Source organism: Corvus hawaiiensis, chromosome 32 (assembly GCF_020740725.1).
Source record: "Corvus hawaiiensis isolate bCorHaw1 chromosome 32, bCorHaw1.pri.cur, whole genome shotgun sequence".
NCBI classification, from domain to species: Eukaryota; Metazoa; Chordata; class Aves; order Passeriformes; family Corvidae; genus Corvus; species Corvus hawaiiensis.
In genome coordinates, this window is record NC_063244.1 from 657,300 (window position 1) to 678,952 (window position 21,653).

A 21,653-nucleotide genomic window follows, 5' to 3' on the forward strand; every position below is an offset into this window, starting at 1 on the left:
CCCCACCACGGGGACACACCCGGGAGTGCCCCACCCCAATTCCCAAATTTGGGGTGTCCCCTCTTTGGGGGTGTCGCCCCCATTGTCCCCCTCCCAAATTTGGGTGCCCCCCCCCCCCCACTGTCCCCTCCCAAATTTGGGGTGTCCCCTCCCCCGCCACCCCCAAGATGGCGCCGGGGCGACGCCCACGGCTTCCCGCGCCCGCGCCGTCGCGTTGTTATGACGTCACACACCTTGCCCGCACTCAAGATGGCGCCCGGGCGCGCTGTATCCGCGCGGCTTGACCTTCTCAACATGGCGACCGCGCCGCGATGGGTTTGGCGCTGCTGAGTGACGTCATACGGGAGGCGGGACGGCCTTAAAGGGGCCATGACGGCGCGGGGGGCCGCGGCCGCCGCCAGGGCCGGAGCGGGCCGAGACCGGCGGCCGGTGAGGGGGGGGGGCTGGGGGTACCGGGGGGATCCCGAGGGGTCCCTGGGGGGCTTCACCGGGTGGGGGGGGGACCAGGGGAGCTTTACCGGCTCTGGGGGTCCGGGGGGGGCGAAGGTGTGGCGGGGGGGGGGGGGTGAGTTCAGTTGAGGGGAAGGGGAAGCGCTGAGGGGAGCGAGAGGCCGGGGGGGTAACGGGGCCTGAGGGGGCAATAACGGCCTGGGAGGGGCAATAACGGCCCGGGGAGGGCAATAATGGCCCGGGGAGGTGATTAATGAGGGGATAATTAAGATGTGAGGGGTAATTAACGCATGGGGTGGCGACGGGGCCTGAGGGGGCAATAACGGCCCTGGGGGGGTGATTCATGAGGGGGCGATTAAGATGTGAGGGAGTAATTAATCCATGTGGGTGGGAACTAAGGTGTGAGGGAGTAATTAATTCGTGACGGGTAATTAGTTGGTGTGGGGGTAATAACGGCTTTAAGAGGGGGTGATAAACATAAAGGGGGCAATTTTGGGGTGGGGGCAGCAATTGGGGAGGGGGCAGTAAAATTGGCGAGGGCAGTAAAGCCTTGGGGGGGGGGGGTGGGGTAATTTGGGGGGGCTGTTGTCACCTGGAGGGGTCCTGGGGGTGTCACCAGGGCCCGGTGCCACCACCACGGGCGGGGTGACACGTGCCAGCCTCTGTCACCGGTGCCGCTGTCACCTCCCCGGGGTGTCCTTGGCAAGGACGGGGGAGGGGGCACAGCAGGGCCAGGCCCGGTGGTGGCACCGATGGGGTGACAACGGGGACGGGTGACAGCGCCTGGTGGCCTTGGCACGGTGACCGGCGCTGTCACAGCGGGCTCCTGTCCGTGCCGCAGGAGTCCCCAAGGGAGGGGACACCAAGGTCCCCACCGTGGCGGTGACACCTTGGGGACACCCTGGGGACACCCAGGACCCGGCTTTTCCCCGCTGTGAGGTGCCACCTGGGCGTCCCTCGGTGCCACCGCGTGTCCCCAGCTGCTCCTTTTTCCCCTTTTCCCCCCGGTTTTCGGCAGGATTTCGGATGGGCAGAGCCCCCCCCGGCCATGGGGCAGAGCGAGTCGCAGCAGGAGGCCGAGGTGGGACATGTCCCTGTCACCGTCACCCCCGGTGTCCCCACGGCCGGGGAGGGGGGGACGCCGGGGCTCAGCTGTCCCTTGTCCCCGCAGAGCACGGTCCTGAGGGGGCTGCTGGCGGCCTTCAGCAGGGAGCAGCTCCCGACGCGCGCGGTGAGCCGTGCCCCCGGCGGCCTGCTGTCCCTCTGTCCCCGTGTCCCGCGTCCCCAGTGTCCCCATGTCCCCAGTGTCCCCAGTATCCCCAGGAACAGTGTCCCCAGTATCCCCAGTATCCCCAGGAACGGTGTCCCCAGTGTCCCCATGTCCCCAGTGTCCCCAGGGACAGTGTTCCTATGTCCCTGGTGTCCCAGTGTCCCCAGTATCCCCAGTGTCCCCATGTCCCCAGTGTCCCCAGGGACAGTGTCCCCAGTATCCCCAGTGTCCCTAGGGATGGTGTCCCAGTGTCCCCATGTCCCCAGTGTCCCCAGGGACAGTGTCCCCAGTATCCCCAGTGTCCCTAGAGATGGTGTCCCAGTATCCCCAGTGTCCCCATGTCTGCAGTGTCCCCAGTATCCCCAGTGTCCCTAGGGATGGTGTCCCCATGTCCCCGTGTCCCTGTGTCCCTAGGGATGGTGTCCCAGTATCCCCAGTGTCCCCAGTATCCCCAGTGTCCCCGTGTCCCCTGTGTCCCCAGGGATGGTGTCCCCATGTCCCTAACCCCACCAACACAGTGAGCAGAGATCACTGTCCCCATGTCCTTGGACAGTGTCCCCAGTGTCCCTATGTCCCCAGTATCCCCAGTGTCCGTAGGGATGGTGTCCCAGTGTCCCCAGTGTCCCCATGTCCCCAGTGTCCCTAGGGACAGTTTCCCAGTGTCCCCATGTCCCCAGTGTCCCAGTGTCCCCAGTGTCCCCGTGTCCCCCTGTCCCCAGTATTCCCAGTGTTCGTGTCCTCAGTGTCCCCGTGTCCCCAGTGCCCCCAGTATCCCCAGTGTCCCCATGCCCCCCTGTCCCCACTGCGGCTCAGCATCGCTGAGGGGGCACAGCCTCATCCCCTGGGGACGTGTCCTTGTCCCCGAGCCCCTCGCGTCCCCCCACGCCGTCGGTCACCTCCCGCCGTCCCTCCGCAGGTGCTCTGGACCGTCCTGGGCCTCGCCGTGGCCATCATGGCCGTCGCCGCGCTGGGCTGGTGGCTGCGCCGCAGGAGTGAGTGCCGGCCCCGCGGTGGCCCTGGGGGCGGCGGTGGCGGTGCCGCGGCGCGCTGACGCCGTCCCCTCGCTGTCCCCAGAGGTCCCCAAGCAGGAGCCGCCCCGGTATCGCTTCCGCAAGCGGGACAAGGTCCTGTTCTACAGCCGCAAGATCATGCGTAAGGTGACCCTCGGGGCGGCAGCGGGGCCGGCGCCGGGCCACCGCCACCCCCGGGTGACACCGCGGCGCCCCGTCCCCACCCCCAGGTGTCCCAGTCCACGTCGTCCCTGGTGGACGCCAGCGTGTCCAGCGGCGCCGCGCGGCCGCGCAGCCGCAAGAAGCTGAAGGTGCTGAGCATCGCCAAGAAGTGAGCGGACGCTGCGGTGGCCGTGGCGTGGCTGCAGCCGGCGGTCCCCGCGGTGTCCCCGCGGTGTCCCCGCGGTGTCCCCGCTGTCCCCCCGGGGCACTGCTGTCCCCGCAGGGTGCTGGGGTGCTCTGAGGAGCTGCTGTTCCTGCAGCTGTGCGAGCACCCGGGGCGGGTCCCTGTGTCCCCGCAGTGTCCCTGCTGTCCCCATGGGTACATGGCCGTCCCTGTGGTGTCCCCACGCTGTCCCCATGGGTACACAGCCATCCCTGTGGTGTCCCTGCTGTCCCCACGGGTACATGGCCATCCCCGTGGTGTCCCCACGCTGTCCCCATGCTGTCCCCATGGGTACACAGCCGTCCCCATGCTGTCCCCACACTGTCCCCACGGGTACACAGCCATCCCTGTGGTGTCCCTGCTGTCCCCACGGGTACATGGCCATCCCCGTGGTGTCCCCACGCTGTCCCCATGCTGTCCCCATGGGTACACAGCTGTCCCCATGCTGTCCCCACACTGTCCCCACACTGTCCCCACGGGTACACAGCCATCCCTGCGGTGTCCCTGCGGTGTCCCTGCTGTCCCCACGCTGTCCCCACGCTGTCCCCACGGGTACACAGCCGTCCCCACGCCGTCCCCACACTGTCCCCACGCTGTCCCCACGGGTACACAGCCATCCCTGTGGTGTCCCTGCGGTGTCCCTGCTGTCCCCACGGGTACACAGCCGTCCCCACGATGTCCCCACGCTGTCCCCAGGGTCTCGGCCAGCTTCCTGCGCATCCAGAAGGAGCCGCCCACGCTGCAGCTGAAGGAGCCGCCGCCCTCGGTGCTGGAGGCCGACCTGACCGAGTTCGACGTGGCCAGCTCGCACCTGCCCTCCGAGGTGCTCTACATGCTCAAGAATGTCCGGTGAGCGGCCTGGGGTCGGGATCCCCCCTGGAATCGGGATCTATCCCTGAGATGGGGATCCAGCCATGGCGAGTTTAGGGTGAGGGTCCTGCAGGGAGGGGTCGGGATCTGTCCCTGGGGTCGGGATCTGGCTTTGGGATGAGGATCTGTCTTTGGGATCAGGATTCATCCCTGAGATTGGGATTGTCTGCGGGGTTGAGATCCATCCACGGGCTCAGGATCTGTTTATGGGATGAGGATCCATCCACAGGCTCAGGATCCATCCACAGGCTCAGGATCCGTTTATGGGATGAGGATCCATTTATGGGATGAGGATCCATAGGCTCAGGATCCATTTATGGGATAAGGATCCATCCACGGGCTCAGGATTAATTTATGGGGTGAGGATCCATCCATGGGCTCAGGATCCGTTTATGGGGTCAGCGTCCACCGCAGGGCTCAGGATCAGGCTCTGAGGGTCAGGACTTGACCGCAGGGACCGAGCTCCACCCTCGGACAGCTCCTCCGAGTGGATCCCTGCATCCCCCTGTCTGGGGCAGCTCCGGCTGTCCCCAGTGTCCCCACGGTGTCCCAGCTGTCCCCTCTGTCCCCCGCTGTCCCCACAGTGACGCCACTGTCCCCACGGTGTCCCCGCAGGGTGCTGGGGCACTTTGAGAAGCCGCTGTTCCTGGAGCTGTGCAAGCACATGGTGTTCCAGCAGTGCCAGCAGGGCGAGGACGTGTTCCGGCCGGGCCAGCCCGACACCAGCATCTACGTCCTGCAGGAGGGGAAACTGGAGCTGCTGCTCACTGAGACGGTCAGGGGACACCTGGGGACACCTGGGGACAGCCAGGGGTCATCAGGGCGATATTTGGGGACGCTGAAGGGTATCTGGGGGACTCCAGGAACACCCTGGGACAGCGGAGGGACAGCTGGGGGAACACCTGGAGACACCTGGGGGTCAACCCAGGGACATGTGGGGACACCCTGGGACACCTGGGGGACACCAGGGACACTCGTGAGACAGCCAGGGACACCTGGGGACATCTGGGGGACACTTCAGGGACACACAGGGGACACCTGAAGATGTTTCAGGACACGTGAGGGACACCAGGGGCACCGCAAGGACACCCAGGGGACACCAGGGGACACCAGGGGACATGTGGGGACATCCGGGGGATATCTGGGGGCAGCCAGGAGCACGCAGGGACATCTCAGGGACACACAGGGGACACCTGGAGATGTCTCAGGACACATGGGGGACACCAGGGGACAGCAGGGGTGACGCGGGGCGTGTCCTGGCAGGACGGGAAGGAGACGGTGATGAAGGAGGTGTTTCCTGGGGACAGCGTCCACAGCCTGCTCAGCATCCTGGACGTCATCACGGTACTGCCGGTGTCCCCGAGGCCCTGGGGGCTGTCCCCAAACCCCCCCAGGCTGTCCCCAAGCCCCCCCAGGCTGTCCCCAAGCCCCTCCAACCCAACCATGGCCGTCCTGACCCCAACCGTGACTCTCCCCAAACTCCTCCAGCCCAACCACGACCACCCCAAACCCCGGTGCCACCCACGCCCTTCACCAGTCCCCAGCTGCCCCCAAGCCCCGTCCGTGGCCAGGACGGCCCCGCTGTGCCCCCCTGACCCCCAGGCTGCCCCCAGGGCCACCAGCGGCCGTACCGGACGGTCTGCGCCCGCGCGGCCGAGGACTCCACGGTGCTGCGCCTGCCGGTCGAGGCCTTCTCGGCCGTCTTCGAGAAGTACCCCGAGAGCCTGGTGAGGGTGGTGCAGGTGAGTTCGGGGTCTGGGGGACCCCCGGGATGTCCCTGGGGGTGACAGGGGACCGATGGTAGCTCGGTGTCCTTCCACAGATCATCATGGTGCGGCTGCAGCGCGTCACCTTCCTGGCCTTGCACAACTACCTGGGGCTGACCAACGAGCTCTTCAGCCACGTGAGTTCAGGCCGGAATTCGGACGGGTCCTGGGCTGGCTCTGGAGCCCTCTGGTGTCCCCCCAGCCGCTCTGATGTCCCTCTGTCCCCAAACCTCCAGGACATGCAGCCCCTGCGGCTCTTCCCGCAGCCCGGCCACGCCGCCCGCACCAGCCCCGTCCGGCACGGCAAGCGCGGCCTGGGCGGCACCGACGAGGGCCGGGACACGGGTGAGACACCCGCGGGGTCCCGAGACCCTCCACCCCAATCATTTGTGGGGTCTCTGCTGCTTCCTACTCAGTTTTGGGGTGGTCTCATCCCGCAGCCGAGCTGATGAAAGCCGCCGGCCTGGAGACCCCGGCGGTGCCGCCGCCGCTGAGCCGCTGCATCTCCATGCCCGTGGATATCTCGGGTGGGTTCCGGGGGTGTGGCCGTCACCCAGGGGTGGCTTTGTCCCCGTTTTGTGACCCCCTCCCCTCCTGTGACCCCTGCCAGGCATCCAGAAGGGTCCCCGCTCGGATTTCGACATGGCCTACGAGCGCGGCCGCATCTCGGTGTCGCTGCAGGAGGACAGCTCCGGCGCCTTCGGGCAGGTACAGCTGGGTCTGCCCCGGAATCCTACCCCAATTCCCCCCAAATCCCACCCTGAATCCACTCCTGAATCCACCCTGAATCCACCCCTGAATCCCACCCCAAATCCCCCCAAATCCCACCCTGAATTCACCCCTGAGTCCCACCCTGAATCCACCCTGAATCCACCCCTGAATTCCACCCCACATCCCACCCTGAATCCACTCCTGAGTTCCACCCTGAATCCACCCCTGAATCCCACCCCAAATCCCCCCAAATCCCACCCTGAATCCAGTCCTGAGTTCCACCCTGAATCCACCCCTGAATCCCACCCCAAATCCCCCCAAATCCCACCCTGAATCCAGTCCTGAGTTCCACCCTGAATCCACCCCTGAATCCCACCCCAAATCCCCCCAAATCCCCCCCTGAATCCACCCCTGAGTCCACCCCTGAATCCCACCCCAAATCCCCCCCCGAATCCCACCCTGAATCCACCCGAGTCCCACCCCAAATCCCCCCTGAATCCCACCCCAAATGCACCCTGAATTCATCCCAAATCCATCCTGAATCCCACCCCAAATCCCCCTTGCATCCACCCTGAATCCCTCTGAATCCCACCCCAAATCCCCCCTGAATCCACCCCGAATCCTGCCTGGATCCCACCTCAAATCCCACCCTGAACCCCCCTGAATCCCACCCCAAATCCCCCCTGAATCCACCCCGAATCCTGCCTGGATCCCACCTCAAATCCCACCCTGAACCCCCCTGAATCCCACCCCAAATCCCCCCTGAATCCCGCCCTGAATCCCCCCTGAATCCCACCCCATGTCCCCCCTGAATCCACCCCAAATACCCCCTGAATCCCACCCCAAATCCCCCCTGAATCCACCCCAAATCCCCCCTGAATCCACCCCAAATCCCCCCTGAATCCCACCCCATGTCCCCCCTGAATCCCACCCCATGTCCCCCCTGAATCCACCCCAAATACCCCCTGAATCCCACCCCAAATCCCCCCTGAATCCACCCCAAATCCCCCCTGAATCCCACCCTGAACCCCCCTGAATCCCACCCCAAATGCACCCTGAATCCACCCCAAATCCCCCCTGAATCCCACCCCAAATCCCCCCTGAATCCACCCCAAATCCCCCCTGAATCCCACCCCAAATGCACCCTGAATCCACTCGAGTCCCACCTCAAATCCCCCCTGAATCCACCCCGAATCCTCCCTGGATCCCACCCCGAATCCCCCCTGAACCCCCCCGCATCCCCCCACCTCCCGCCTCACCCCGGCGCCGTCGGTGCTGCCCAGTCGGTGTCTCAGGAGCCCAAGGAGCGCAAGTCGGTGACGCTGGAGGAGCAGCCCTCGGGGATTTACCGCTACAGCTCCTGCGAGGAGGACGCGGGCACGGGGCCGGGGCCAGGGACGTGTCCCTTCGGGCCCTACCAGGGCCGCCAGAGCAGCGACATCTTCGAGGAGGCCAAGCGGGAGCTCATCAAGCTCATGAAGGTCGAGGTGAGGGCGGCCCCGGGGTCAGCGGGGCTTTGCGTGGGGTCCTGCGGGGTCGTGGAGGGTTTCTGGTGGTCACCGGTGGTCACCTTCCTGCTGGCTCCTGGTCACTTTGGGGTGCGTCGCCGTCGTCTCGTGGTGGTCACCGTGCGGCGCTCCCTGCGAGCCCGGGGGGATCCCACATCTCTTTGGGGCGGTTCCTGTGACTCTGGGGGATCCCACATCTCTTTGGGGTGATCCCTGCGAGCCCAGGGGGATCCCACATCTCGTTGGGGTGGTTCCTGTGAGCTCGGGGGGATCCCACATCTCTTTGGGGTGCTCCCTGCGAGCCCGGGGGGATCCCTCATCTCTTTGGGGCGCTCCCTGTGAGCCCGGGGGGATCCCACATCTCTTTGGGGTGATCTCTGCGAGCCCAGGGGGATCCCACATCTCTTTGGGGTGGTTCCTGTGAGCTCGGGGGGATCCCACATCTCTTTGGGGTGGTCCCTGCGAGCCCAGGGGGATCCCACATCTCTTTGGGGTGCTCCCTGCGAGCCCGGGGGGATCCCACATCTCTTTGGGGTGATCCCTGCGAGCCCGGGGGGATCCCACATCTCTTTGGGGTGGTTCCTGTGAGCCCAGGGGGGATCCCACATCTCTTTGGGGTGATCCCTGTGAGCCTGGGGGATCCCACATCTCTTTGGGGTGATCCCTGTGAGCCCAGGGGGGATCCCACATCTCTTTGGGGTGGTCCCTGCTCTTCTTGTGGTGGTTCCTGTGACTTTAGGATGGTCCCCAGTCTCCTTGGGGTGGTCCCCCATCACTTTGGGGTGGGTTCCCCTCTCCTCATGGTGGTCCCCATCGCTTCCTGGTGGCCCCCATGACCTCCTGGTCACCCTCTGTCCTCCTGCTGACCCCACGACGGTCCCGTCCTTCCCTCCAGGACCCTTCTCTCCTCAACAACCGCGTCCTGCTCCACCACGCCAAAGGCGGGACGGTCATCGCCCGCCAGGGCGACCAGGTGGGTTTTGGGGACCGTCACCTCCTTTCCAGGCAGAAACAACCCCAGAGCCGCCGGGGTGGTGACAACCAGAAGAGCTTGGTGGCCCTCTGGATCCCCGGTGACCCCGTGGGGTGCCAGGAGGTCCCCAGGAGGTGACGAGTGACGTTCCCAGCAGGACGTGAGCCTGCACTTCGTGCTCTGGGGCTGCCTGCACGTGTACCAGCGCATGATCGACAAGGAGGAGGACGTGTGCCTGTTCCTGACGCAGCCCGGCGAGCTGGTGGGACAGCTGGCCGTGCTCACCGGGGAGCCCCTCATCTTCACCATCAAGGCCAACCGCGACTGCACCTTCCTCAAGATCTCCAAGTCCGACTTCTACGAGTGAGTCCGGCCTCCTTTGGGGGCGGTCAGCGGGGCTGGCGTGGGGTGGCCTCAGGTTGGACGGAAAACAGAGGTGAAACGGCTGGGGAGCGTCCAAAAGAGGCCACCAGGATGAGGAAGGTCTGGAGGGTCATTGAGATACGGAAATTGAACCGTGGGCAAGTGTCCCAAGAGGATGAGGAAGGGTGTGGAAGGTCGCTGAGATAAGGAAGTTCAACCTTGGAAGTGTCCGGAGGAGGCCACCAGGGCGAGGAGGGTCTGGGTGGTCACTGAGATGAGGAACCATTGGGGAGTGTCCAGAGGAGGCCACCAGGGCGAGGAGGGTCTGGGTGGTCACTGAGATGAGGAACCATTGGGGAGTGTCCAGAGGAGGCCACCAGGGCGAGGAGGGTCTGGGTGGTCACTGAGATGAGGAACCATTGGGGAGTGTCCAGAGGAGGCCACCAGGGCGAGGAGGGTCTGGGTGGTCACTGAGATGAGGAACCATTGGGGAGTGTCCGGAGGAGGCCACCAGGGCGAGGAGGGTCTGGGTGGTCACTGAGATGAGGAACCATTGGGGAGTGTCCGGAGGAGGCCACCAGGGCGAGGAGGGTCTGGAGGGGCCGAGGGGACATGGAATGTTCTCGAGCTCCTCACCTTCCTCATGGCCAGCGCCGATCTCTGCTGTGGCGCCGGTGACAGGACCTGAAGTGCCAGCAGAAGGTCGGGTGGGGACATCAGGAGAAGGTTCTTCCCCCCGAGGGTGGTGGGACACCACAACATCTCCCCACGGAACGGTCCCAGCCCCAGGGTGGGATTTCGGGGTGTTCCGAGCGAGGCCATCGGTCGGATCCGTGATCCCGGTGGGTTCCCCACCTCCAGGGGGGCGTTTTGGGGTCACCCCCGTGACCTCCCGCGTGTTGTCCCCCAGGATCATGCGGGAGCAGCCCAGCGTGGTGCTGAGCGTGGCCCACACCGTGGCCGCCCGCATGTCGCCCTTCGTGCGCCAGATGGACTTCGCCATCGACTGGATGGCCGTAGAGGCCGGCCGGGCGCTCTACAGGTGAGTGACCGCTCCCAGGCATCCACCTCGGCTCGGCTCGGGCCGCCCAGGCCTCGAGGTGCCACCAGCGCTGTCCCCAGGCAGGGGGACAAGTCGGACTGCACCTACATCGTGCTCAACGGGCGGCTGCGCTCCGTCATCCAGAAGGGCAGCGGCAAGAAGGAGCTGGTGGGCGAGTACGGCCGCGGTGACCTCGTGGGCGTGGTGAGTGCCACCCCCGCGGGTGGGGGACACCTCGGCGGCCACCTCGGGGACCACCTCGGCTCCTCCACGGCCTCGGCCTCGTCCTGCAGGTGGAGGCGCTGACGCGGCAGCCCCGGGCCACCACGGTGCACGCGGTGAGGGACACGGAGCTGGCCAAGCTGCCCGAGGGGACCCTCAACAACATCAAGCGCAGATACCCGCAGGTACCCCCGGGTGGCCCCACGGCCTGGCTGGTGGCCCCACCTCTAATTAAAACCAGGTGGAATTAAAGAGTTAACGAAGCTGTTGGAGGAGGAGAGCGGGTGAAGGGATGGTGGCGCTTGAGGTCTTCAGATGGATGGGGGTGGTGGCACCTGAGGTCCCCAAGGACAGATGGTGGCGGTGGCACCCAGGAAGTCCCGTTGGTCTCTGCAGCTCCGATGGCCGTGGCCATCCGTGGCCTTGTCCCCACAGGTCGTCACCCGCCTCATCCACCTCCTGAGCCAGAAGATCCTGGGGAACCTCCAGCAGCTCCGCGGGCCCTTCGCAGGTGGGGGACAACGGGGTGACCTCTCCGGGGCTGGCGGCCATCACCGGAGCAGCGTGTCCACTTGTCCGTGTCCACCCAGGGTCCGGCCTGGGCATGGCCTCCAGCTCGGAGCCCATCAACCCCACCAGCAACCTGTCGACGGTGGCGGTGCTGCCCGTGTGCGACGAGGTGCCCATGGCGGCCTTCACGCTGGAGCTGCAGCACGCGCTCAACGCCATCGGTGAGTGACCACGGCAGTGACCAGGGCACAGTGACCGCGGGCCCGTGGCACCCTGGTGACCTGGGGGTGGTGGTGGTTGCGGCCCCACGGGGTGGTCTTGGTTGTGGTGGGCACCATGAGGGTGACCACGGCACGGTGGTGGCACGGTGGCCACAAGCTCGTGGTGTGATGGTGACCATTGGTATGGTGGTGCCATGGCATGGAGATGACCACAGCCCCATGGTATGATGGTGACCACAGCATGGTGGTGACCACAGCCCTATGGCCTGGAGATGACCAGGACCCCATGGCATGGTGGCCACAGCATGGTGGTGACCACAGAATGGTGGTGACCACAGCCCCATGGCCTGGAGATGACCACAGCCCCATGGCAGGGTGACCACAGCCCCATGGCCTGGAGATGACCACAGCCCCATGGCAGGGTGACCACAGCCCCATGGCATGGTGACCACAGCATGGTAGTGGCCACAGCCCCATGGCCTGGAGATGACCGCAGCCCCATGGCACGATGGTGACTGTGGCATGGTGGTGACCACAGCCCCATGGCCTGCAGATGACCGCAGCCCCATGGCATGGTGACCACAACCCTATGGCATGGTGGCCACAGCATGGTGGTGACCACAACCCTATGGCATGGTGGCCACAGCATGGTGGTGACCACAGCCCCATGGCCTGGACATGACCACAACCCCATGGCATGATGGCCACAGCCCCATGGCCTGGAGATGACCGCAGCCCCATGGCATGGTGGCCACGGCCTGCAGATGACCACAGCCCCACGCCGATGACCACGTCCCTCCCTCCGCAGGTCCCACGCTGCTCCTCACCAGCGACATCATCCGCGCCCGCCTGGGCTCCTCGGCCCTGGAGAGGTAACCCCGGTGGGGCGCGGCGTCCCCGCGTGCCCCCAGGCCACCGCTGACCGCTGCGTGCCCCCGGGCAGCATCCAGGAGTACCGGCTGTCCGGCTGGCTGGCGCAGCAGGAGGACATCCACCGCATCGTCCTCTACCAGACCGACTGCACGCTGACCCCCTGGACGCTGCGCTGCATCCGCCAGGCCGACTGCATCCTCATCGTGGGGCTGGGCGACCAGGAGCCCGCCCTGGGCGAGGTGGGGCCTGGGGGGGATCTGGGGGGGGGGGACAGGGACCTGGGAGAGGTGGGAGAGGGACCTGGGAGAGGTGGGACAGGGACCTGGGGGGGGACAGGGACCTGGGAGAGGTGGGACAGTGGGACAGGGAACTGGGAGAGGTGGGAGAGGGACCTGGGGGTGGGACAGGGACCTGGGACAGTGGGACAGGGACCTGGGAGAGGTGGGAGAGGGACCTGGGAGACGTGGGAGAGAGACCTGGGAGAGGTGGGACAGTGGGACAGGGACCTGGGAGAGGTGGGAGAGGGACCTGGGGGTGGGAGAGGGACCTGGCAGAGGTGGGACAGTGGGACAGGGAACTGGGAGAGGTGGGATGGGGACCTGGAGTGAGACCTGGGGAGGACAGGGACCTGGGAGAGGTGGGAGAGGTGGGACAGTGGGACAGGGACCTGGGAGAGGTGGGACGGGGACCTGGGAGAGGTGGGATGGGGGACCTGGGGGTGGGACAGGGACCTGGGAGAGGTGGGACGGGGAGCTGGGACAGCTCTGGGAGTGGGACAGAGGGACATGGATGTGTGGGCACAGGGGGACGTGGGGACACACGGACATGGGATATGGGACATAACCCCCCCTCTGGGGGCTGGGACAGAGCTGTGCCACAGGGCCGGGGCTCTGTGGGACAAGGACAGGGTGGGACCAGGCTCTGGGGCTCGGCACAGGGCTCCAGGGGTGTCCCAGGGGTGTCCCAGGGGTGTCCCAGGGGTGTCCCAGGGGTGTCGCAGCCCCTCGGTGACCCCGTGGTGGCCGCCGCAGCTGGAGCAGATGCTGGAGAACACGGCGGTGCGGGCGCTGAAGCAGCTGGTGCTGCTGCACCGCGAGGACGGCCCCGGCCCGGCGCGCACCGTCGAGTGGCTCAACATGCGCAGCTGGTGCTCCGGCCACCTGCACATCCGCTGCCCCCGCCGCGTCTTCTCGCGCCGCAGCCCCGCCAAGCTGGTGAGCGTCCCCTCCCCTGCGCCGGCCCCGGGGGGCGGCCGCCGCCGCCGCCATCGTCACCCGTGTCCTCCCCACCGTGTCCCACAGCGGGAGATGTACGAGAAGGTGTTTGAGAAGAGCGCCGACCGCCACAGCGACTTCTCGCGCCTGGCGCGCGTCCTCACCGGCAACACCATCGCCCTGGTGCTGGGCGGCGGCGGCGCCAGGTGGGCGCTGGGCCCTTGTCCTTGTGTGCCCCTTGTGTCCCCCTGTCCCTGTGTGCCCCTGTCCCTGTGTCCTTGTGTCCCCCTGTCCCTGTGTCCCCATGTCCTGTGTCCCCATACCCATATCCCAACGTCCCTGTGACCCCCTACGCACATCCCTCTGTCCCTGTGTCCCCCTGTCCCTCTGTCCTTGTGTGCCCCTGTCCCCCTGTCCTTGTGTCTCCCCGTCCCCCTGTCTCTCTGTCCCCCTGTCCCTCTGTCCCCCTGTCCCGTGTCCGTCTGTCCCCCTGTCCCCAACCTCTTTGGTGACCACAGAGCCTCGCTGACCCCGATCCCTGCGCGATTTCCAGGGGCTGCTCCCACATCGGGGTCATCAAGGCCATGGAGGAGTCGGGGATCCCCATCGACCTGGTGGGGGGCACCTCCATCGGCGCCTTCATCGGGGCGCTCTACGCCGAGGAGCGCAGCGCCGTGCGCACCAAGCAGCGGGCACGCGAGTGGGCCAGGGTGGGTGCCGGGGGCACGGCAGCGGGCCAGGGTGGGTGCCAGGGGGCCAGGGTGGGTGCCAGGGGGCACGGCAGCGGGCCAGGGTGGGTGCCAGGGGGTCAGGGTGGGTGCCAGGGGGCCAGGGTGGGTGCCAGGGGGCACAGGAGCGGGCCAAGGTGGGTGCCAGGGGGCACGGCAGCGGGCCAGGGTGGGTGCCAGGGGGTCAGGGTGGGTGCCAGGGGGCCAGGGTGGGTGCCAGGGGGCACAGGAGCGGGCCAAGGTGGGTGCCAGGGGGCACGGCAGCGGGCCAGGGTGGGTGCCAGGGGACACAGGAGTGGGCCAGGGTGGGTGCCAGGGGGTCAGGGTGGGTGCCAGGGGGTCAGGGTGGGTGGCCAGGGGCAGGTGGGTGCCTTTGTCCCTTTTCTGTCCTTATTTTTCTTCCTCTTCCTCCTCTTCCTGCTCTTCCTGTCCTTATCTTCTTCCTTTTCTTTTTGCTGTTCCTCCTTCTCCTCCTTCATCTCCTTCCTCCTCCTCCTTCTTCTCCCTCTTGCTGCTCCTCTTCCTTCATCTCCTTTCTCCTCCTTTTTTCTCCTTATTTTTCTTCCTCCTCCTCTTCCTCCTCCTCTCCCCCCAGTGCATGAATTCCATTTTTGAGACCGTCCTGGACCTCACCTACCCCATCACCTCCATGTTCTCGGGCTCGGCCTTCAACGCCAGCATCAACCGAGTCTTCCAGGACAAGCAGATCGAGGTGTGTCCCCCTCTCCGCTCCCCGTGCCACGCCCAGAGCCCCTCCCCGATGTCCCCGCGGTGTCACCCAGCCCGTCCCGTCCCCGCAGGACCTGTGGCTGCCCTACTTCAACGTCACCACGGACATCACGGCCTCGGCCATGCGGGTGCACACGGACGGTGAGAGCTCCCTGGGGCGCACGGGGCACCCAGACCGGTGTCACCTCCCCGCATCCCGAGGGGGACGGCAAGGACACGGGGCAGGGCTGGCTTCCCAGAGCCACCAGCTGCTGCTGACCCCACCTTGGCGTCGGTGGTGGGGCGGGAGGGGACAGCGGGGGCTGCACGAGGCGCTAACACCGCTGACCACTAACCCCAGTAACCCCCAGTGCAGCATGGGGACGTGGTGGTGGCAGTGCTGGGGGGGGACGTGGTGGTGCTGGCCGTGGGGACACGGTGGTGGTGGTGTTGGGGCCATGGTTGTGGGGCCACGGTGGTGGTGTTGGGGACATGGCAGTGGTGGTGGGGACACGGTGGTGGTTGGGACCTGGTGACGGTGGTGGGAACGTTGCGGTGGCTGCCCCTCGTCCTCGCCCGGTGCCGGAGCTCACCTGGGACATTGAGCCGTCCACGGCCACCCCGCTGCCCGGTGGCCCTCGCCCTGCCCGTGCCCGCTGGCCTCTAACGCCCACTAATCCCCTCTGACCCCTCTAACCCGCCCCCCTCCCTCGCCGCTGGCTGCCAACGTCCCCTCCCCCCCCGTGCCCTCCTGGGTCACCCCCCGCGGTCCCGGTGGCCGTGACCGTGTCCTCTCCGTCCCCAGGCAGCCTCTGGCGCTACGTCCGAGCCAGTGCGTCCTATACCCCCTACCTGCCTCCGCTCTGCGACCCCAAGGACAGCCACTGGCTGGTGGACGGCTGCTATGTTAACAATGTCCCAGGTCAGCACCTCGCTCGCCGGGGCCCGACCCCAAAACCGCCAGCAAAACCCCAAAAGCCACCCTAGAACACCAAAAAAAAACCCCAAACCACCAAAAAACCCCCAAAACCACAGCCGGAGTGTCCGCACCACCACTCAGGGCGCGCCGGGGTTCCTCTGCGCCCCGTTGGGTGACCCCTTGGGTTCTCCACTGGGTGCCCCATTGGGCGACCCTTTGGGTGACCCCTTGGGTTCTCCATTGGGAGCCCTATTGGGTTCTCCATTGGGTGTCCCATTGGGTGACCCCTTGGGTTCTCCATTGGGTGTCCCATTGGGTGTCCCATTGGGTTCTCCATTGGGTGCCCCATTGGGTGCCCCATTGGGTTCTCCATTGGGTGCCCCATTGGGTTCTCCATTGGGTGCCCCATTGGGTTCTCCATTGGGTTCTCCATTGGGTGACCCCTTGGGTTCTCCATTGGGTGTCCCATTGGGTGTCCCATTGGGTGTCCCATTGGGTGTCCCCTTGGGTTCTCCATTGGGTGCCCCATTGGGTGCCCTATTGGGATCTCCATTGGGTGCCCCATTGGTTGACCCCTTGGGTATCCCATTGGGTGCCCTCTTGGGTTCCCCACTGGGTGACCCTCGGGGCGCAGACACGTCCCGGCGCGGGCAGGGCGAGCAGCGAGGGGCGGCCGCCCCCGGGGCGGGTGCCGGTGCCGGGGCGGCGGCGCTGACGGCGTTTGTTGCGTTCCCGCCGGCGCAGGCTCGCTCTGGCGCTACGTGCGCGCCAGCATGACCCTCTCGGGGTACCTGCCCCCGCTCTGCGACCCCAAGGACGGCAACTTGCTGATGGACGGGGGTTACATCAACAACCTGCCAGGCAAGTCGGTGGCATCGGTGGCACCGCGGGCGCGGGGCGGGAGTTTGGTGCACGGACGGACGGACGGACGGAAGGATGGAGGGACGGCCACGGCTCGGTTTGGCGGCTTCTCGGTGGCGTTGGGTGATGGCGGTGATGGGAAGGGATGGCCGGCTGCCGGCTGCTGCCGCTGCTGGTTTTTTGCCGTGCCGGGCGGCTTTCCAGAACGTTCCGTGGACTTTCCTGGACAGGATCCATCCGTCTTGCATCCCTCTTCCATCCTGTCTTGATGCCTTTTCCATCCCGGGTGCTTTTCCAGAACATTCCGCGTCCCTTCGCCTGCAGGATCCGTCCCATCTTTTGTTACACCTTGATGTCTCTCCGTGCCCGGCAGTTTTCCAGAACATTCTCTGGTTTTCCATGGTCAGGATCCATCCATCTTCCATCGTCTCTTGATGCCTTTTCCATTCTGGGCGGTCTTCCAGAGCATTCCATGGATTTCCATGGTCAGGATCCATCTTCCATCCCTCTTCCATCATCTCTTGATGTCCTCGGAGCTGGTCACCCTCTTGGGGCATCTCCACCCTCTGTCACCCGTCCCAGGAGTCACAGCCCTGGTGTCACCTCCTGGTGTCACCTCCTGGTGGTTTCCCGGATGATTTCCATCCTTCACCCGCCTCTGTCTCCGTCCTGCGCCGTCCCCTCGGGGACCTCCTGGGGCCCCTTCACCCGTCACCGTCCAGCTCTGCACGTCGCCATCCCAGGCGTCCTCTCCGCCCTCCTTCACCTCCCGGCACCTCCGTCCATCTCTTGATGTTCCTCTTCCGGCCATTCTGTGTCACCTCTGGGGGTCTTGGGAGGTCACCCTTGTCCCCTTCACGTGCTGGGGACCTTCCTCCATCCGGCATCATCGGCACCACGTTGGGTGACTCTGGTGGCATCTTTGGGCTCCTTGGGTTCGAGGCCACCTTCCTCATCATCATCATCATCATCATGGTCATCATCCCTTCATGTCCTCCAGGACCATCTCCATTCTCTTCTCCATGGAAATGACCTTCCTCTATCATCATCATCATCACTGTCACCATCATCCCTTGGGGTCCTCCAGGACTTTCTCCACCCCCTCAGACCATCTTCGTCCTCCTCCACCTCCGAGCCATCTCCTGGCACCGTCCCTCGGCGTCACCGCCCGTCCCCCCGAGCGTGTCCGCCCTCCCTCCTGTGCCAACGACCTCCGTCCCCTCCTGGTGTCCCCCACGCTGGAGCCACCGGCCGCCCTCCACGCCCCCCTGACCCCACCATCCCTCGTGGCGCCACCGGCCGACCCCGCAACGCCGCTGACCCCTCGTTGTCCCTCTGTCCACCCCCGCAGCCGACATCGCGCGCAACATGGGCGCCAAGACGGTCATCGCCATCGACGTGGGCAGCCAGGACGAGACCGACCTGTGCAACTACGGCGACTCCTTGTCGGGCTGGTGGCTGCTCTGGAAGCGCCTCAACCCCTGGGCCGAGAAGGTCAAGGTGAGGCCACGGGGTGACCTCCCTGGGGGTGTTCCGGCCATTGTTGGGGTGTTCTGGTCATCATTGGGGTGTTCTGGTCATTGTTGGGGTTCTCCGGCCATCATTGGGGTGTTCTGGTCATCGTTGGGGTGTTCCGGTCATCGTTGGGGTGTTCTGGCTCTTTCTTGGGGTGTTCCTGCCATCGTTGGGGTTCTCCGGCCATCCTTGGGGTGTTCTGGCCATCGTTGGGGTGTTCCAGTCATTGTTGGGGTTCTCTGGCCATCATTGGGGTGTTCTGGCCATCGTTGGGGTTCTCTGGCCATCGTTGGGGTTCTCCGGCCATTGTTGGGGTGTTCTGGCCATCGTTGGGGTGTTCCAGTCATTGTTGGGGTTCTCCAGCCATTGTTGGGGTGTTCTGGCTCTTTCTTGGGGTGTTCCTGCCATCGTTGGGGTTCTCCAGCCATTGTTGGGGTGTTGCGGCCATCATTGGGGTGTTCCGGTCATCGTTGGTGTGTTCTGGCCACTCTTGGGGCGTTCCAGTCATGGTTGGGGTTCTCCAGCCATCGTTGGGGTATTCTGGCTCTTTCTTGGGGTGTTCCGGCCATTGTTGGGGTGTTCTGGTCATCATTGGGGTGTTCTGGCCACTGTTGGGGTTCTCCAGCCATCGTTGGGGTGTTCTGGTCATTGTTGGGGTGTTCTGGCTCTTTCTTGGGGTTCTCCGGCCACCCTTGGGGTCTTCTGATTCTTCATCGAGGTTCTCCACGAACCTCAATGTCCTGAGTGTCCCGGCAGGTGCCGGACATGGCGGAGATCCAGTCGCGCCTGGCCTACGTGTCGTGCGTCCGGCAGCTAGAGGTGGTCAAGTCCAGCTCCTACTGCGAGTACATCCGGCCACCCATCGACCGCTTCAAGACCATGGACTTCGGGAAGTTCGACGAGATCTACGTGAGTTTGGGGGGTCTGGGAAGGGTGGGAGGTGCGGGGTTGGGGGGCTCCGAGATGTGGGTTGGGGTTCTCCGGCCATCGTTGGGGTTCTCCGGCCATCGTTGGGGTCTTAGGGCTGTTCCTTGTGGTGTCCTGGCCATTGGTTGGGTGTCCAGGATGTCACTTGGGGTGTCCAGGTCATCATTTGGGACTCCCCAATCATCCTTGGGTGTCCTTGATCATCAACTGAGTGTCCTGGACCATCACTTGGGTGTCTTTGGCCATCACTTGGGTGTCCTGGACCATCACTTGGGTGTCCTTGGCCATCACTTGGGTGTCCTGCTCATCAGTAGTGTGTCCTTGACCATCAGTTGGGTGTCCTTGACCATCAACTGAGTGTCCTTGACCATCACTTGGGTGTGCTTGACCATCAGTGGAGTGTCCTTGACCATCACTTTGAGGTGTCTTGGTCATCAGTTGAGTTCCTTGGTCATCACTTGGGTGTCCTGGTCCATCACTGGGTGTCCCGGCTGTCCCCTGGGGTGCCGCTGACCGCTGCCCGCTGCCCCCCAGGACGTCGGCTACCAGCACGGCAAGGTGGTGTTCGAGGGCTGGAGCCGCGGGGACATCATCGAGAAGATGGTCAAGGACCGGCGCTCGGCCGACTTCTACGAGAGCAAACGCATGGACGTGAGCTGGGGACACCTGGGGACACCTGGAGACACCTGGGGACACCTGGGGACACCTGGGGACATTGGGGACACTGGGGACACCTGGGGACACCTGGGGACACCTGGGGACACCTGGGGACATTGGGGACACTGGGGACATTGGGGACACCTGGGGACACCTGGGGACACCTGGGGACATTGGGGACACCTGGGGACATTGGGGACACCTGGGGACACCTGGGGACATGGGGGGTGGTGGCTCCTCGCGGACCTGCTCTTGGCCACCCCGGCCTTGCCACCTTCCTTGTCACCCTTGGGGCCATCTCAGGGATGTCCCTTGTCCTTGTTCCCTCTGTGTCCCCTCCCGGTGTCCTCGTGTCCCTCATTGGCACCTCCGTGTCGCTGCCACCCTGTTCCTGTCACCCTCCCTGCCACCCTTTGTCCTCCTTGTCCCTCTCCCGTCCCTCCCTTTGTCCCCTTGCCCCATTTATCCCTTCCTTGCCCCACTCCTGTCCTCGCTGTGTCCCCCCAGGTGTCCCCTCACCTGTCCCCTCACCTGTCCCCCGTGTCCCCCCAGGTGCTCACCTGTCCCAGCGCCGGTTTCACGGACCTGGCCGAGATCGTGTCGCGCATCGAGCCCGCGCAGCCCTACCTGAGCGACGGCTACGGCGACGGTGACAGCGCGGGGGGACAGCGGGGGGAGAGCGGGGACGGAGCGGGGACAGCGCGGGGAGGCGGCTCCGGGGCCGGGGACTGACCGGCAGCCCCGCTGCCCCCAGAGGAGTCCGATTACCTGACCGAGTACGAGGACGAGGGCCCGGAGTCGCTGCGGGGCGAGGAGGACGCGTTCCTGGCGTCCCTGGAGGCCGTGAGTGACCGCGGGGACCCCAAAAACGGGGGGCGAGTGGGGGGGGGGGGGACGGGGTGGCCCGAGCCCGCCGGTGGGACCCTGCGCTTGGGGGTCCCAAAGGTGTCACCCCACGGGTGTCCCCCAGCTCCCCGCGGGCACCCCCAGACCCCACCCGCGCTGCCCGTGCCCCTCCCCCCCCGAGTGTCCCCCGAGTGTCCCCCGAGTGTCCCCTGAGTGTCCCCCGAGTGTCCCCTGAGTGTCCCCCACGTGTCCGCAGGAGGAGGAGAAGCCCCTTCGGCACCGTCCGAGCGCGGCCGGGACCCCCCCGCCCCCCCCGCTGGACTCCGACGGCTTCTGAGGGACCCTCACGGCTCTACCTCCCCTCCCCCACCCCAAATTGGGGGTGTCCCCTCCCCCACCCCAAATCCGGGGGTCCCCGCCCCTCCCCCATGTTCTGGCACTTTCCCACGGGGCCCGGGACCCCCAATGTCCCCCCAGTGTCCCCCCAGTGTCCTCCACCCCTCCCTGGGTGGCCCCAGGGTGACACTGGGGGGGGGGGGGGGGGCTGAGACCCCCCAATGTCCCCCCAATGTCCCCCCCCCCCCGCCCGGGGTGACACGGAGGGGGCTGGGACCCCCCCAATGTCCCCTCCCCCCCTCCCCCCCCCGCACTGTTGCACTGTCCCAGACCCCCCCCGGGCGGGGTTGGGGGGGGGCGATGCTGTAAATTTTCCTTGTTTCCGGTTCTTTTTTAACGGTTATTATTTAAATCCAGGCCGGCTGGATGGGTTATTAATTATTAATTAATTATTAATTATTATTAATTATGAATGAATTCGTTGTTAATGACGCGGTTCGTTCGTTTCAAATTAAAGCGCTCCTGGTGCTGCTGCTGGGGGGGGGGGGGGGACGAGGGGGATGGGAACGGGAACGGGAACGGGACAGGAGCGGGCCTGGGACCGGCCGCCTGTCAATCACGGCTCCCAGCCAATCGCCGCCCGCGCAGCGGCGGGAGGGGCGGGGCTCCGGTGCCCGGCGCGATGGCGGCGGCTCCGTCCCCGCTCCCCGGGCTGGGCCGGGCCCTGCCCCGAGGCCGCCGCGCTGCCGGAGGGGCCGCGGGCGGGGG

At 65.8% G+C, this 21,653-nt stretch overlaps 1 protein-coding gene across 4 annotated transcripts; it reads left to right on the plus strand.

Annotated features, from left to right (window-relative positions):
* The first annotated feature begins 354 nt into the window (after positions 1-354).
* Positions 355-21,376, plus strand: PNPLA6 (patatin like phospholipase domain containing 6). 4 transcript variants are annotated; one of them, XM_048289809.1, is made up of 37 exons: positions 355-429; positions 1,469-1,531; positions 1,622-1,681; positions 2,637-2,712; positions 2,795-2,877; positions 2,961-3,061; positions 3,812-3,964; positions 4,601-4,760; positions 5,249-5,329; positions 5,599-5,727; positions 5,808-5,888; positions 5,988-6,096; positions 6,192-6,278; positions 6,362-6,459; positions 7,746-7,949; positions 8,866-8,943; positions 9,101-9,306; positions 10,217-10,348; positions 10,429-10,552; positions 10,642-10,755; positions 11,006-11,081; positions 11,161-11,301; positions 12,110-12,173; positions 12,245-12,413; positions 13,206-13,388; positions 13,476-13,594; positions 13,942-14,098; positions 14,712-14,828; positions 14,917-14,986; positions 15,630-15,746; positions 16,488-16,604; positions 17,956-18,104; positions 18,876-19,028; positions 19,581-19,697; positions 20,256-20,352; positions 20,458-20,546; positions 20,806-21,376. In XM_048289809.1, the coding sequence occupies exons 1-37, from the start codon at positions 370-372 to the stop codon at positions 20,884-20,886; spliced, it is 4,215 nt and encodes a 1,404-aa protein (XP_048145766.1). In that variant the 5' UTR covers positions 355-369; the 3' UTR covers positions 20,887-21,376. The 4 variants fall into 4 exon arrangements, with proteins under 4 accessions (XP_048145766.1, XP_048145768.1, XP_048145767.1 ...); XM_048289811.1 differs by lacking the exon at positions 16,488-16,604; XM_048289810.1 differs by lacking the exon at positions 15,630-15,746.
* Positions 21,377-21,653: the final 277 nt, after the last annotated feature.